Source organism: Andrographis paniculata, unplaced genomic scaffold, assembly GCF_009805555.1.
Source record: "Andrographis paniculata isolate CXL003 unplaced genomic scaffold, ASM980555v1 Contig36END, whole genome shotgun sequence".
Classification (NCBI taxonomy): domain Eukaryota; kingdom Viridiplantae; phylum Streptophyta; class Magnoliopsida; order Lamiales; family Acanthaceae; genus Andrographis; species Andrographis paniculata.
The window spans coordinates 2,785,445-2,801,118 of NW_026137569.1; the positions used below are offsets into that span (position 1 = coordinate 2,785,445).

General features: G+C 33.8%; 4 protein-coding genes across 4 annotated transcripts; 2 read left to right on the forward strand and 2 right to left on the reverse strand.

Moving 5' to 3' along the window:
* Positions 1 to 466: 466 nt before the first annotated feature.
* Positions 467 to 1,612, reverse strand: LOC127249868 (early nodulin-like protein 1). The gene is made up of 2 exons (XM_051272918.1): positions 1,169 to 1,612; positions 467 to 1,061 (listed from the first exon to the last, which is right to left on the reverse strand). The coding sequence occupies exons 1-2, from the start codon at positions 1,365 to 1,367 to the stop codon at positions 625 to 627; spliced, it is 636 nt and encodes a 211-aa protein (XP_051128875.1). The 5' UTR covers positions 1,368 to 1,612; the 3' UTR covers positions 467 to 624.
* A 688-nt stretch (positions 1,613 to 2,300) lies between these two features.
* On the reverse strand, positions 2,301 to 6,368 carry LOC127249859 (uncharacterized). Its single transcript, XM_051272902.1, has 6 exons — positions 6,242 to 6,368; positions 5,882 to 6,170; positions 4,767 to 5,145; positions 4,328 to 4,549; positions 3,628 to 3,740; positions 2,301 to 2,864 (listed from the first exon to the last, which is right to left on the reverse strand). The coding sequence occupies exons 3-6, from the start codon at positions 4,950 to 4,952 to the stop codon at positions 2,525 to 2,527; spliced, it is 861 nt and encodes a 286-aa protein (XP_051128859.1). The 5' UTR covers positions 4,953 to 5,145; positions 5,882 to 6,170; positions 6,242 to 6,368; the 3' UTR covers positions 2,301 to 2,524.
* A 1,650-nt stretch (positions 6,369 to 8,018) lies between these two features.
* On the forward strand, positions 8,019 to 9,225 carry LOC127250015 (squamosa promoter-binding protein 2-like). Its single transcript, XM_051273156.1, has 2 exons — positions 8,019 to 8,613; positions 8,726 to 9,225. Exons 1-2 carry the CDS (start codon positions 8,300 to 8,302, stop codon positions 8,913 to 8,915), a joined length of 504 nt encoding a protein of 167 aa, XP_051129113.1. The 5' UTR covers positions 8,019 to 8,299; the 3' UTR covers positions 8,916 to 9,225.
* Positions 9,226 to 14,575: 5,350 nt separating this feature from the next.
* On the forward strand, positions 14,576 to 15,286 carry LOC127249713 (probable membrane-associated kinase regulator 1). Its single transcript, XM_051272645.1, has one exon. It carries the CDS (start codon positions 14,576 to 14,578, stop codon positions 15,284 to 15,286), a length of 711 nt encoding a protein of 236 aa, XP_051128602.1.
* The last annotated feature ends 388 nt before the right edge of the window (positions 15,287 to 15,674 follow it).

A 15,674-nucleotide genomic window follows, 5' to 3' on the forward strand; every position in this document is an offset into this window, starting at 1 on the left:
AAAAATTTAGAAGATTAAAATACATAATACATATTTTAATAAAATAAGTAACAAATATAAGAGAGAAAAATAATATGTTCATAAAAAGAATTATAAATATTTCAAAATTTTGTATATAAAAAATAATTAAAAAAATATACATACCTTTAAAATATCAAATTATACTTTGTGAAATGATTTGATGGTTTCAATTTATGGAAAGATCAAGATGTGATTGAACTTTTTAAGTTACAATATTGATTTTTATTTATACGATTTTAATTTCACTATTTCATTTTGAACTATATGTATATGTATTCATTTCAATAATACATTTTTGTTAGCACTGCAACCATGCAAAATCAATACAATCAAAATTATAAAAGACCGTACCAAATAATTAATCAAAATACTAAAATTTGACCACAAAGGTAAAAACCATTGTTAAACATATTTAAACCTCCAACAGTGACGAGGCGGACCCACCAGCAGTTAATCACATTATAATTAGAAGGAAACTAAGATTAAAATAAATAAAATAAAAAAACCCACCAAATATATATAAGGTGAGTTTGAGTAATAATTAGGACAACCTAGCCAAAACCATACCAAATTTAGACTTAATTAATTAATAATAATATCTAATTAATTAAGACCAAACCCCATGCTGAAGACCAAACCCGACACCATCGGCACCACCACCACTGCCCAACGACTGCTCGCCGGCGCCACCGCCACCGCCGCCGACGGAGTATGTGGTGATCCTCCTCCGCCGCCGCCGCCGCTGGATCCCTCCTTCGGGGGGGCGTTCCTGCCGGTAGGAGCAGGTGCCGGTGCAGGAGCAGCGGCGACCGGCGGCGGCGGCGGCGGGCTCCGGACAGCGAGCACGACGATGATAAGCTTCTGGCCCTGGGCACAGTTGGACTTGTTGCCGGTGATGAAGAAGAACGGCCCCGACCGGTCGAATTTGAAGACGGAATTCCCGCCGGCGAGCTGGACCAGAGGGTTTCCGGCGCTGCATTGGGCGTAGTCGCCGGAATTCACCACCGCCACCGTGTCGGAATCCTTATTGTACTTAAACCCTGCGCCAATTTAAAAACAAAAAATAACAAAACAAACATGAATCTCCGGTGAAGACAAAAATAAAGAATAATATAATACAGTATATAATATTAATTGATATTCTCACGGAGGGTGTCGTTGACTTGAAATCTGAGGCGTTCGGCCCAGTGGGGGTAGGGCTCGGCGGGGCGGACCACCCACCCCACGGGGAACTCATGGGCACGTGAGGAGGAGCATCCCATTCCCGTGAGAAGAATCAGACACATACACAAATAGGTGCAGACGACAATGCCCGGGTTATTGCCCATTGAGATGATCACGTGCATAAATATATATATATTTATATGTATGTATGTGTGTGTATTCTTACTGATCTTTCTGCTTTGTGTATATCTGGGCTAACAATGGAGATCGATATTGCTTTATATGGAAGTGAAGTGAGAATGTACATACGTGTATATATATATAAGAGAGAGAGAGAGAGAGAGAGAGAGAGAGAGAGAGAAGGGGGGGAGAGAGGGAAATAAATCAGGCAATAAAGCATAATGAATATAGGGCCATAAATGAGGTAGAACATGTGTGGACTCAACGCCAACAAAAACATGCACACGTCCAATCAAATTGTGAAACGCCAACACCCCCCCCCCCCCCCCCCCCCCCCCCCCCAATTAATTTTATTAAAAATAATAATAATAATAATAATAATAATAATAAGTGTAGCAACGTAAAGACCAGTAATGCAATATAACCTCGAATTAGAATTTTCATGTAATAGATTTCTTAACATGTTAGTTACTATTTCTTTATTTCGTTGAACAAGATTATACGGTAACAATAATAGATTTTGCTATATATATATTGAACAAAGACAGTTGTAATTTTATTGTCAAATGACAGACAACAATACTCATTTAAAGGTATACAAAGTTTAAGAAAGAATACTCCTTTGTCTCAAATATCACCCTATATTCCGCATTGAGAATTTGAACTAATAATATTAAATATAATAATTTGGGAATAATTTGATCTAATAAAAAAGAAAAGGGTATATTTATTATTTTTTTATTTGAATAATATGATTAGAGAAAACATAAATTAAAAATTAAATATATTTAATCATTTTATATTTTGAAAATATGGCAAGATGTTTGAAATAGAATAAAAAAAAATATTATAAAATATTTAGGACGAAAAGAATAATATTTTGATATAAAAAGCAATAATTTGATAATAAAATAAAAATATTTATAAAAAAGAAATAATAATAAAATACTTTTAAAACAATTAATTTGTAATTAGACAATTCAAAATAAATATATATACTTTGTTCAACAGACTGAAACTTAAATAAAAATTGCAAGTAGCATCGTAGTGTTTTTACCCATCCTTGACAACAAGATGTGTCCATCTTGTGCTACATACAACAACTACCATAACAAATCTACATGAGAATTACTGTGCACAACCATAGCTGATTGTGGCTTCATATTTTGCTGTAGTTGTATACACCAGCCCCGGTTTTCCTACCGAGGCGCCCAGCATCGACATACTGCACGAGCAGAGGGCATGGCGCGTATTTACTATCCCCAAGGCCAGAATGGAGGATTTTCATGATAGACAAGCAGACATCGAGCCCAATGTGATCGGCAAGTTCTAGTGGCCCCATCGGGTGGTTAGTTCCCAGCTTCATTCCAGCATCGATATCTTCCTTTGTTGCCACTCCTGTGTAGAGCGTGCAGAATGCTTCATTTATCATTGGCATCAGAATCCGGTTTACTATGAAGCCGGGGAAATCCTGAGAACATATTGTCTTCTTTCCTAACCTGCAAATCCAGGTGTGATAAGAGGCATGAAACACCACAATACTTGTTAAGATAATGTATCATTCAATGAGGAACTAGGCACACTTATAAAGACATCGAATTGGGCAAGGAAATGTGGAGACATCATCTCCTGTGCCCCTGATGCATAGAGCAGGCCATGGTTCACATGTAGGAATACATTCAAACTTATATACTTCCCATATTCGAACCCCCAATTTAGAAAGTTATACGGAAGAATTGGCAAGAATTCTTGAATTCTAAAACAGATACAGTTAAATCACACACAAGAAATGGGAATCATTCCAATGTATAAGCCCCTTAACCTTTTCACCGAACATCCCCAAAGTTTGGCAAGTGATAATAATGCCTAATTACCAGAGTTTTTCGAGCAATCTTATGTGAACAGCTCCAGCATCTTAGAAAGATAGCTATCAGAAAACGTTCTAATAGTTGGAAAGATTAACATATCCAAGTACAGATAAGAAAAAAGTTCACTAAATTTGTTATAGCTGTGAGGACGAGGTTGATATAGTCGACGCTATATAAGATTTGAGCAAATCACGACACAATAACAGAAAGAAATATAAAGCTCCCAAGAGGCATTGGCAAATGCAAACAAGTACGAGTGAATAATATTTCTGTCGTCCTTATAAAGATGCACATAACTTGAGTTCAGGATTCATAAAAATAAATTCTGCCATTGCGGGAATATACAATCCTAACAAATAGCAATAGCAAGGAATTAAAGGTATGTGTTATTCACCTCTCAGCCAATAATTTTGTGGCCTCAAAGGCATCATCTGATGTTTGAGCTCCTCTGATAATCTCAACCAGTTTCATAACAGGTGGAGGATTCATAAAATGCATTCCAATTACCTGCAAATATAGGTGCTCTATTGATCCAAGGAGACAACAAACATATATTACATATAAATTATCATTAAATCTACCACTGAAGAGCACAATACCAAATCCAAACTGGATACATTCACAATAGTGAATAAGAGATTTTCTAGCATTTACCAAACAGTCCAAAGATGCAATCGTTATAATCATACATACTCTCATCTTTACAATACTGATACCCAATCCTCCATGTATGGTGACTTAAATAAGGGCTCATGATCTATATTCTATAGATACAATTAGCAAGAATCTGTGGGGAGAAGTGCATACAAGATATGATCCAGATATCAGTAAAATCATCTACATTTCACAATTCCAAAGTTTCAATAAACTTCAGAATTTCACATAATCTGAAAGTTCCCACATATTTCAATCCAGCGGCAAAAGCCTCCAACATTGGAATTGATCAATCTCTTAGATGGGCAAGTCGTTTAATGTAAGATTTCGATATCCAACTAGGTCTGAAACAGAATTTTTTTTTACCAAAATTTATTGCAAAATCGTTAGAATTGGCCACAGCTACTTAGAATTATGTAAAAGGAGGATCAAAATGAAACCTGGGCAGGACGACTGGTTACAGAAGCCAAACGAGTAATCGAAATTGAGCTAGTATTAGACGCCAGGATTGCAGAAACTTTTACAATTTTATCCAATTGTGAAAACAGCTTCTTCTTCACCTCCTCAGACTCCACAATCGCCTCTATTACAATATCCACTTGGCGAAAATCTTCCAAACTCGAAGTGCAATTCAAGTTCCTCAAAGCTTCATCGCCTTTTTCCTGTAGGAAAATCAAATCACCAAGTCAAACGCAAAGTTTGAATACTTCCAAAAAACTCTCCATCCGAAATTCGCAATCAAAAATCGATTCCGCTTACAACAATTTGCAATTCTCCTATTTGAGAAATTTCAACTAGAAGCGATAAAATTACAACCTAAACCGGTTCTGATATCGCAGATCAGCAATTTAGCGGTTAGACGAATACGAGTACCAATACCTTACTGATATGGGCTTTGGAAACAAGAGCCTGGATTCTGGAATAGATTGAGGTTTGCGCTTTCTCGAGAGCAGCGGAATCGGAATCGTGAAGCCAGACTTGAAGACCGTTCACGACACCTAGCTGCGCTATGCCGGAGCCCATCTGACCCCCTCCGATAACCCCAACGCTCCGAATCGCCGCCATGCCAACACCCTCTGAGACTTGTGTTGAACGACAGTCGCCGTATGTGTAAACAAATCGAATTTCATTTCCCGAGACTCTGAATATAGGGGGGAAATCCTACCGCTACCAGCAGTCCACCCCGTACTACTGACGACACACTCCACCCATTTTTGTACGTATTCGTCTTTTTTCTGTTGGGGTTGGTTTGGTCAAACTACAAAACGACGCTCCAGTCAATATGATCAAGTACACCATTAGAACACGGCCGTGTTTAGTGTTATCCTTTCTCATGTTTACTTAGCCCTATCAGTAGCTGATTTATGGTTATCTTTGTTAAATATTAATAATAATAATAATAACAATAATAATAATTTATTGTTATTATTACGATATGATCAAAATTTCTGATTATTTTCAAAATGAAACCTTACCCTTCTACTTATTTGATTATCATCAATAAGACCAAATTAAACGAGCATACAAATAACATGGAATTAATTAACAAAACATTAGTCCTTCAAACGACAAAATTAAATATCCGTTATTTATAATATAATAGTGTACATTGAAGATTTAATATTTGTATTTGATTAATAGTCAATTCAAATTTAAATATCAGAATTTCTAATCTATAGAAGATCAAATAAGGTCGTGTATGTTTGGGGGTTTGGATTTTGAGGTAGAGAATTGAATAGTAAAAATTTTGAATTTAAATAGTGATATGATGTAATATAAATAAGTGTTGATGTAATATTTTGAATATAAAATTGATTTTTAGTATAATATAGAAAATAAAAAATAAGTGTTTAATTTGAAAAAAAAAAAATGAAATAAATAGTGAAAATCTAATCCTCAAACAAACACATCCTAAGTAGCAAAATATTATTCCTTTACAATTATTCTACAAACAAACAAACAACAAACGGTTAATTAATCCTTCAAATGACAACCTCGTGCTTGCCTCCGCAGCTCCTCCACGTGTTTATCGGGTCGCCGGCCGCCGTCACGGTCGCCGGCGACGGAGTCTCTCACCCTCTCCGTCGTCGTTTTGGTGACGTCCCACGTGGCGTCCGCTGCCTGCTTGGCCATTTCGCCGAGCTTCAGCCCCGTCTCCAGCGCCCCCACAACCCCAATCCTCGCCATCTCCGCCACATCCTTCGCCGCATTCTCCACGTCCGCCGCCCCCGGCCCCGCCCTTCCCTCGCCCGACGCCGCCGGCGTTGTCGCACCGCCTCCAAACTGATACATACAGAAATTGAGAGATGAATTTAATTATTATTATAGAGATTCAAATAATGAAATCAACGAACCTTGTTGTTGACGGAGGCGGAGCAGAACCGAGCCACGCGGCGGTCGCCGGCGATGAGGAGGTTAAGAACAGGTCGTTTACAGGAAGACATTTTGGTACTTACAATATATTCAAATAAAATCGATTTTCCACTCAAGGAATTCTCTTAATTTCAATATATATATAGGGTAGAGTAGGGTAGGGTAGGGAAGAGCGGCGGGTCGTGTGGCGTGTCTATAAAATCGACACGTGTTTGGCATGCGCACATTGTGGGACACATCATATTCATTGGGTTATTAAAAGCGATCGGTTTTCCAAAAGTGGGGATGGTTAGGGTAGTACTATTACAAGTGCATGATCATTACTCCTGCTCTTGTACGACAATTTTTTAATTTCTTCTCCAAAATGTATATCGCGTCAAATTTATTTATTTATTTATTTTTTTAACTCCTTTCGTTAAATTTAATTTATTATTAATTTTGATAAAATTAATAAATTAATATTTAATTATTATCATTCATTTAATATTTATTTACAATAATATTAGTATTTTTATTACATTATTTTTTTCATTTATTATATTTATAATTAAATTTCTCAAAATACTTATAATTATTTTTTTTACTTGTTTGAGAATTTGGATTTTGAATTGGGATTTCAACGATAAAAATTTTAAATTTGAATAGTTGTATGATGTGATATAAATAGGTGTTGATCTGATATTTTGAATATAAAATTAATTTTTAATATAATATAAAAAATAAAAAATAAATGTTTGATTTGATATTTTTAAGAGAAAAAATGAGATAAATAGTAGAATTAAAATCCAATCCCCCAAACAAACACACCCTTAATATTTTTTTAATAAAATATTTCTTTTTTTAATCTATGAACTTACCCAAATTAGCTAATTTATTTTTTTCTATTTATTTTATAATTTTTTAATAAATTTTGTATAATCCTTTTAATTTACTTTTTACCAATTTATTTTTACTTTAAATTTTAGTATTATCTTTGAGTTTTTGTACTCAAACAAAGTGGCATAGTTAGCCGGACCTCATTTATTTTTCACCGTATTAATATTTAAATATTAATTATTATATCAAAATATAATATAAATTAAAAAAAAATTACATAAATATGTTTCATTAGTATCTTATAATAATAATAAAATGACATTCGTAAAAAAAAATTATATATAAAAATATTTTTAATATTAAGTATAATTATGTAAAAAATAAATATAATCTTTAAAAGCTGAGGAAGAGAGTACTGTAGATTTAATTTTTTTCCCAAAAAAATCAAATCAAACATCTATTTTTTATTTTTTATATTATACTAAAAATTAATTTTACCTTCAAAACATCACATCAATATCTATTTATATCAAGTTATAAAATTTAAAATTTTTAATGTTCAAATCTCAATTCAAAATCCAAAAACCCCTAACAAACACACCCACTTTTGGTTTTTCAGATATATATGCAAACCAACTTTACCGAGAAGATGTTCCCATTCAATGTTCAAATACATAAACATACATATATATGTGTAGTGTATGTATATATATATGTACACTCGAGCATACATGTGATTTGACACAGTTGCTTTTTCTTTTGCACTGAACCATGGTTAAACCCTGGTTGGTTAATTGGGAGCATCTGGTTAGGCAGGTATGCAGGCACCTACTGTACATAATTAATCCATAAAAAAAAAAAAAAAAAAAACCCTAACCTGTCGAATGATTCTGCAGATATATATATATATATATAATGTGGGTGTGGCCCTTTGTGGTCCTGATAGCTCTCTGCACTGCACTGTCGGGATTTTTTCTTTCTTTCTTTCGTCTTCAAAATGCACTGTTCCCTATTTATCTTTCTTCCTTTTTTTTTTTCAATTTTTGTTCGTTTTGGTGGTCTCATCAACATGACTTAGAGCTCCATTGATTGATTGATTGCCTTTTCCACACCTCCTTCTATCTCTTGCACCTAATTCTCTCCTCTCTTCTCTATTCCTCTCCTCTTCAGAAAAAATTTAAATTAGTTTATAAAATTATCTGGATTGCATATTCCGACCGGGTATGACGTCATCGTATCTGAAATTTAAGAAAGCGGAGGAGGACGAGGATGAGGACGAGGACGACGAGGAGGAGGAAGATGTAGAGGATATTATTGTGGAAGGAGCTGTGAGGGAGAAGAAGACAAAATTGAGCGGCGGAGAAGGTTTGTCCGGCGGCGGTGGTTCGCGGCCGTGCTGCCTGGTGGAGAATTGCGAGGCTGATCTGACCGGGTGTAAGAAGTACCACCAGAGGCACCGGGTCTGCGAGGTCCACGCAAAGGCTCCCGTCGTGTTGGTCGACGGGCTCAGGCAGAGATTCTGTCAGCAGTGCAGCCGGTAAGTGCGTCGCCGTCGTCGTCGAATTGTAAGATTCCGACATTTATTTTGATTTGGGGATTAGGTCTACTGTTTTATTTGGCATCTGTTGGTTGGGCGAAAATTACGACAGGTTTCACGAGGTGTTGGAATTCGACCAGTCGAAGAGGAGCTGCCGGCGGCGATTAGCCGGGCACAACGAGCGGCGCCGGAGGAAGAGCTCGCTGGATTCCGGCAGGGAGGCGGCGGGATCGAGCCGGCGGTTGAAAGAAGTTAAGGGTTCGGACAGGCGGTCCGGTAATCACAACTTGCACATGGTGTAGTTGCTGCTGCATAAGCTCGAATTGCTTGCTCTCTTCTGTCATGATCAATTCTACTATTACTATTACTATTACTATTACTACTACTTCTAATGAGAAAAAATAATGGATTTTGGATTTTGGATTTTTAAGTCGTGTGTGGGTGTGCAGACATTTGGCAAATCTTTTTGTAATTTAAGGTACGTATGTGTATCTCTGTAATAATAATAATAATAATAAGAGATAGTTGGGACCTCTGCAGATGCATAGATAAGATAAGATAAGATGTAATCCTCCTTATTCTTGGAATAAAATATTGATTTCTGCTTGTTTAGTTCCTTCTGTTTATCTCTGGCACTCAAATAACAATGAAAGGGAAGTTAGGTCGGCCGACGACCCACGATACATCCTTAATTAATTCGTTTAGGATCCCTGTCTCTCGTTACGACTGTTTTCATTGTCCTTCCTTCCAAGTACCGTAGCTCTCATTTTGCGCCTCGGCTCATTTGTCAAGTATGGTTCATTTTAAATAGAATTTTACTAGAAAAATGAAGTTTTCAATATAGATAATTATATTTTTATTTTTCCAGAAGAAAGATAAAAAAAAAAAAAAATTAAAATAAGTTTTACCTGATTAATGATTTTATATATTATATAATTAATTAAATAATTTATATTTATTAAATATTTTTCAATTTAATAAATTTTACCTAAAAATAAAAAAATTGTCATTGTTAAACAGACAAAAATTAAAAATGGTAACAAATATTTTTCAATTTAATAAATTTTACCTAAAAATAAAAAAATTGTCATTGTTAAACAGACAAAAATTAAAAATGGTAACAAATATTTTTCAATTTAATAAATTTTACCTAAAAATAAAAAAATTGTCATTGTTAAACAGACAAAAATTAAAAATGGTAACAAGATAGAGGAAGTATAATACAACAGCCTATTCAATAACCATTTCATTTAAAAATGTCAATATTATATGTATACTTTGGTATAAAAAATAAAAAATAAAAAATACTGAATTATGGTAAAAAGTTTGTACAATATGTCCCGTAGGGAGTGGTGCATAGGAAAGACAATTAGCAGGAGTCATGAGGATCTGTTTGCTTGTAAGATTTTACTCTTAATTTTATTATTTTAATATTTTTTTTCTTCTAAAAATATCAAATCAAATATTTAATTTTTATTTATTTTATTATATTAAAATCTAATTTTATATTTAAAACATCACATCAATATATATTTATATCACATCAAAAAATTATTTCAATTTAAAATTTTAATATTCAAAATCAAAACTCAAAACCAAAACCTCACTTATAAACACACCCCTGGGTGTCCTAGTGCTGCTTGGGCTTTGATTGTTTTTGGGCTCTCACTAATTCCAATATCCACATAATACAAAGCTATTTAGCAAGTCCAAAGACAAATTTGGCAATAATGTGGTGTTAGTAGTTTTGGATTTTGATGTCGAACATTTGTCCATCAAACTTCTTTCCAATCAATATTGAAGTTAACATTGTCCACTGAGGATGACCGGTGGCGGAGAGTGAACTTATAACCGTTAGAATCAGGATCCAAATCCGAACCAGCTACCACACATGATTTTCTGAGACTTGCCTTGTCGGATGTAGTTTGCAGAATATTAGGTTCAATCGAGGATTCCACGCCATAATATATATATATATATATATTTGAACTTGACATTTAAATACATAGGTTTCCCCAATAATCTTAAATCTGGAATTCAGTAACCGATTAAGAATGTAAATTACAATGAACATATATGATTGAATGACAAAAATAAAAATCCAGGAAGAACTACCTAAGCTCTTGAGCTCTATCTATCTAATGATCCATCCTTACATAGGTAGGAGACTTATCCAATTATAGATCGATCGACAAGATACAAATATATGAAAATTATGGTATAATCTTATATAAGAAATTAATATGTTAACAGCACCAGAATCAGTTGCAATAATACCATTGGAAAACAGAACGATTGAAGAAGAAGAAGATATAAAATTAAAGCAATACCACCAGCAACAGCTGTGGTCCTACCCAGACAAACGAAAACCAATTCGAAAGGAAATGAAGAAGATGATGATGATGATGATGATGATGATATATGTACCGATGGAGTAAAAAGTGGATCGAATTGCGCGACAACCTTGTCGCCGACGCTGGGGATATGATTTCGAACAACTAATTAACTAATAATGCATCAATGTTGATCCAATTTATTATTGGTAGAAAGGTGTTGAACAGAAATACCTGGATTGGGTTGATGAAACCATCATTATGATTGCAATTCCATCCCCTCCAAGACATCCCTGCAAACCCTAATCATGGCTTCAGCCGCCTATTCTGTTCTGTTCTGTCGCCCGTACACAAAGCTCCCTTTAAATATGTTTTAAAATTAAATATTTAATTTTTTAAAATATAATTTCAAAATTTTTTAAAAACTTCCCTCGATGTGATACTCGCCCTTTAAATAAATGTATTAGTTTTATTTTTACTTTTTTTCTGATATAAGTTTGATGATATATATATATTTTTTAATATGAACTATTATAATTTAATTTTAATTTTTTTTCAAAATGTAACAAAAAATATCATTAAATGATGTTAATGGAACGATTTATACTCCCTCTCCATTGTCGTTAGTTCCCGTTTCCGAGACTCATCCCTCTGGGAATTGTTCGAGACCAATATTCCATCGCGCAACTTAATTTCCTCGACTTCGCAGATACGTTGTTCCACCTCGTCAAGCTTGTCATGATGATCTCCAACGGTCAGCTCCACCCTGGCCAACCTGGTCTCTAATGATCCCAAGATGTCTGCAGGTTGGTCCCTCGTGTTCCTCCGGCTCCGCCTCGGGACCCGGTTTTCAACCTCGTGTTCCTCCACCGCCTATTTATCCGTTTACTTTGTGCACGTAGATTTTATTATATTAGTATTATATTGATACGTGGTACAATTGATATACATAAAGACTATTATATCTCTTAACATTTATGGTATTAAGTGATGTTATTTGATAACATTTGTGTAATATTATATAAAAGGTATAGTAATTTTATATTTTAGTGGAAGATATTACTATTAAAAAAAAAAATATTTGCGATAAACAGACTAAAATGATAAAATGAATAAATTAACAGTGAACGAAAAAAGTATTATATTTTGATTTTATAATTCTTTTTATATATTTAATGGTCAATAATATTTAATTGGGAAGATAGATATATAAATTAGGGGGACAGAAGAAGGCTCTTTGTGAAGTCCTTTCCGACATTGATATGATTAAAGTAGACGGAAGACCATCTTCTTTAATATTGTTTTGTTGCTGTGTTGAATTCCACGTACTGTGCGTTGCACCACTAACTCTACATAAATAAATATATGTAGAAAAAAATAATAAATAGATAAATAATGAATTATTATTATTATTATTATTATTGTGTTGCCATGTGAGGTTGGTGACGGACAATTCTGAAATGGCCAGATTTAGACGATGGAACCAATTCTAGATTACGTTTATTACAAAGTACAGATTTTGAATATTCTACCAATAAAAAATAAATAAAAATCATAATCGTAAATCCACATTTTTTAAAGGATTATTAAGATATTATTTGCGAATGTTCTTCAAGAAGCAAAAGTCATAATGAATTTTTATATTGTTACAAATCTATTATTATTATTATTATTATTTATCTGCAGTGATTTGAGCACAATAAATTGTTATTACCAATTTTAAAAAATAAAAACAGAATAATGGAAATTTCAAAAGAGCAATAAATATTGGTTGAAATTAATTAATTTATTCTAGAAAGAAAATACTATTCCCTAATAATCGACAAAACACGTAATAGATGAAGGTTAATTAATGGTGATGTAATTGATTTTACGCTAACATATATTTAGATATTGGTATTTTTTGTTTTAATACATAAATCTTTTTTTTTTTTTTTTTTTTTACCTTGACAAATTTGAGTTCTGTTTAAATGGATGTATTGAGATTTTTACAGTTTTTTAATATTTTAAAATAGTAAATATTTGAATGTTTAATATAATATTTTTTTTAAAAAAATAAATAAATTGAATGTATTTTTTTTTTTTAAATAAACAATTATTGTCAATCAAAAAGTTTTTCAAAAAGTCTCTATAAACAGTATTTTGATTACTCATTCTACATTTTGATTCAATTATAATTTTTTATGACTAATTTCGTTACAATATTAAATAAATTATCAAGAGTTAAAAGTATTTGTGTTAAGTTTGATTTATTTGTGCTATGTTTATAAAGATAGTTTTAGAATTTTTAGTGCTATTTAATTACAGTATTTTTTTTTTTATAAAATAATAAATTAAATAGTATTTTTTATATATATATAATTTATTTTTTTTCAATACTCCACTGCCAAAACGAAAATTTGGGGTTTGTTTAGATAGGAGTCTTTTTAGGTTTTTAAAATTTTGACAAAAAAAAAAAAATAAATATTAGTATTTGATTTAATATTTTGTGAAAAAAAAAATGTATTTGATATATTATTTTTTAGAAAATAAATAGTATCAAATAAATGAAAGTTTGTTAGGTAAACAAACCCCTTTATAATTGAAATTTTAAAATTGCAAAAATCTTTTGAGCTTATTGTATCTATCAAGTCTTATTAGCTCTTGAGTTGGATCTTAATATAGTCGAATCAAATCAAATACAAGGAAGACATTGGATCAGCACCATGTTGATAGTATAAAAATCATTTATGATAATTTATTTTATCAATTATATAATTAATATAATTATGTATAAATAATATTTACACTATTTTTATATATATTTTTTTTACGAAATTTAAAATTAGTTCCTAATCCTCTCCAAAAAATGTCTAATTCAAATATCAAGTTGGATTTGGTTCCAATTATACAAAATTTAATCATACCAATTGTTATCTCTATTTTTTTACCTCAAGAATGAATGTATACCAATAAATAAGGCTATATTTATATGATATATTTTTTTAAATATTATATTAACCAAATTTTTTATTATTTTTAAATTTTTTTAAAATTTCAAAATAATTATCTAAAACAAGGTAAGAATTAATTATTCACTCAATTTTATTCTTAATTAAAAAATACAAATTAAATATTTTTAATTTTAAATTGTTTATTAAATTAAAATTAAGTTTATATTCAAAATTTTAAATCAATATTTATTTAGATAGTATTAAAAAAATATATTTCATAATTTGCTCATTCCAAATTCAAATCCTTCCATCAAACGAAAGATACACGTATGAGAAAGTTATCCGCATGCGTATCTCTTTCATTTTAATTAAGACAATAATTATTTAATTTTACAACCCAAATCACTTTCAAAATCCCTATTTTATTTTATTACAGGCGAGATAATACATACATATACATACATACATACATAGATCGAGTGAGAGAGAGAGAGAGGCACAAAAATAAAACTAAGTCGATGATGGGGCCATGATGCAGCGCACGGAGGATTAATGGCGGCCCCATACTGATCCTGCCAATTCTCCATCAAATATTTTCGATATATATATATATTCCCGTCTGTATGTAATTCCATTTCCAGGCAGGGATCGGATCTTCAGATTAATCATCACTCGCTGGATCGATCGGAGGATTTCATGGAAAATCCCGGCCGGAGAATCGCCGCCAGTTCCTGCGACAGGTTCTCTTTCCCGATCATAGTTCCGCCGCCGGCGATGGATTCCGATCAGTTCGAGTTCGGCGCCGCCGTCACGGCGCCGGGCTCTCCTACCTCCCCGGCCGATCGCCTCTTTTCCAACGGCAAGCTGCTGCCTCACGTCTTCCCCGTCGCACAACCGCCGGCGCCGGCGGGGGGATTTCAGTTCTCCCGGTCGGCGAGCCGGGCGAGCAGCGCCGGCAGCAAGGATTCGCTTTTCTCGTCGCGCAGCAACAGCACGAGCAGTAATTGCAGCAGCGCCAGGACCAGCACGAGCGAGGCGGCGGCGCCGGCGCCGGAGAGGAAGGTGTCGCCGGCGGCGGCTAGGCAAGATCAGAGGAATCGAATCAGCGGCGGCGGTGGCGGCGGAAGGGTTTCTGGATTGGGGTCTAATCAGTACAGTTACTATTATTCTCCGGGATCGTCTCAGCGGTGGCAGCTGATTGCGGCGGCGCCGGCGGTGCTGAGCCGCCAGAGCTCTCGATCATCGTCCGGCTGCCGGAGGGCGGAGAAGATTGATCGGAGAGTGTCTCCGAAGTCCGGCGGAGGCGGCGGTGCGAAGCCGTGGTTGGGGAGGAGGATTTTGAAGTCGGTGGTGTCGGGGTGCAAAGAATGTCACGCTATTAAATCCAGTATTGCATTAGAGCTGTGAATTTTGATATTTTGATGAAGAAATGTAATTTTAATTAATTTGATTTGTTGAGGGGAGATTCTATTCTGTTCGTGTTATTAATCCGATATATTAGCCATTGAAATTTATTGGTGATCATATATATATATATATATATAGATATATGTGTGTATAATGAAATTTATGTATCTGTGTAAACAGAGCTTGGTTTGATTGATGCCTGATTGTTATTTTCTTGCTTTATATTTGGTTCAACTTATGCTATGGAGAGTAGGAAATTTTATTTTATTTTTTAAAATGGGAATATGCAATTGCTGCTATCCGACCGTCCTGGTAAACCCTAATCTAATATACCGCGTTATCGCGACAAGTCGAATAAGTCTTATCATTTAGAAAGAGGAAAATTTGT

Excerpts from the sequence above, each read along its gene's own strand:
- LOC127249868 (XM_051272918.1), bottom strand. The coding sequence starts at position 1,367 with ATGCACGTGATCATCTCAATGGGCAATAACCCGGGCATTGTCGTCTGC. Across the intron at positions 1,062-1,168 it reads TCAAGTCAACGACACCCTCC|GGTTTAAGTACAATAAGGAT; the intron begins GTGAGAATATCA and ends AAATTGGCGCAG.
- LOC127249859 (XM_051272902.1), bottom strand. The coding sequence starts at position 4,952 with ATGGCGGCGATTCGGAGCGTTGGGGTTATCGGAGGGGGTCAGATGGGC. Across the intron at positions 4,550-4,766 it reads CCAAAGCCCATATCAGTAAG|GAAAAAGGCGATGAAGCTTT; the intron begins GTATTGGTACTC and ends ATTTTCCTACAG. Across the intron at positions 2,865-3,627 it reads ACAAAATTATTGGCTGAGAG|GTTAGGAAAGAAGACAATAT; the intron begins GTGAATAACACA and ends CTGGATTTGCAG.
- LOC127250015 (XM_051273156.1), top strand. The coding sequence starts at position 8,300 with ATGACGTCATCGTATCTGAAATTTAAGAAAGCGGAGGAGGACGAGGAT. Across the intron at positions 8,614-8,725 it reads TTCTGTCAGCAGTGCAGCCG|GTTTCACGAGGTGTTGGAAT; the intron begins GTAAGTGCGTCG and ends AAATTACGACAG.
- LOC127249713 (XM_051272645.1), top strand. The coding sequence starts at position 14,576 with ATGGAAAATCCCGGCCGGAGAATCGCCGCCAGTTCCTGCGACAGGTTC.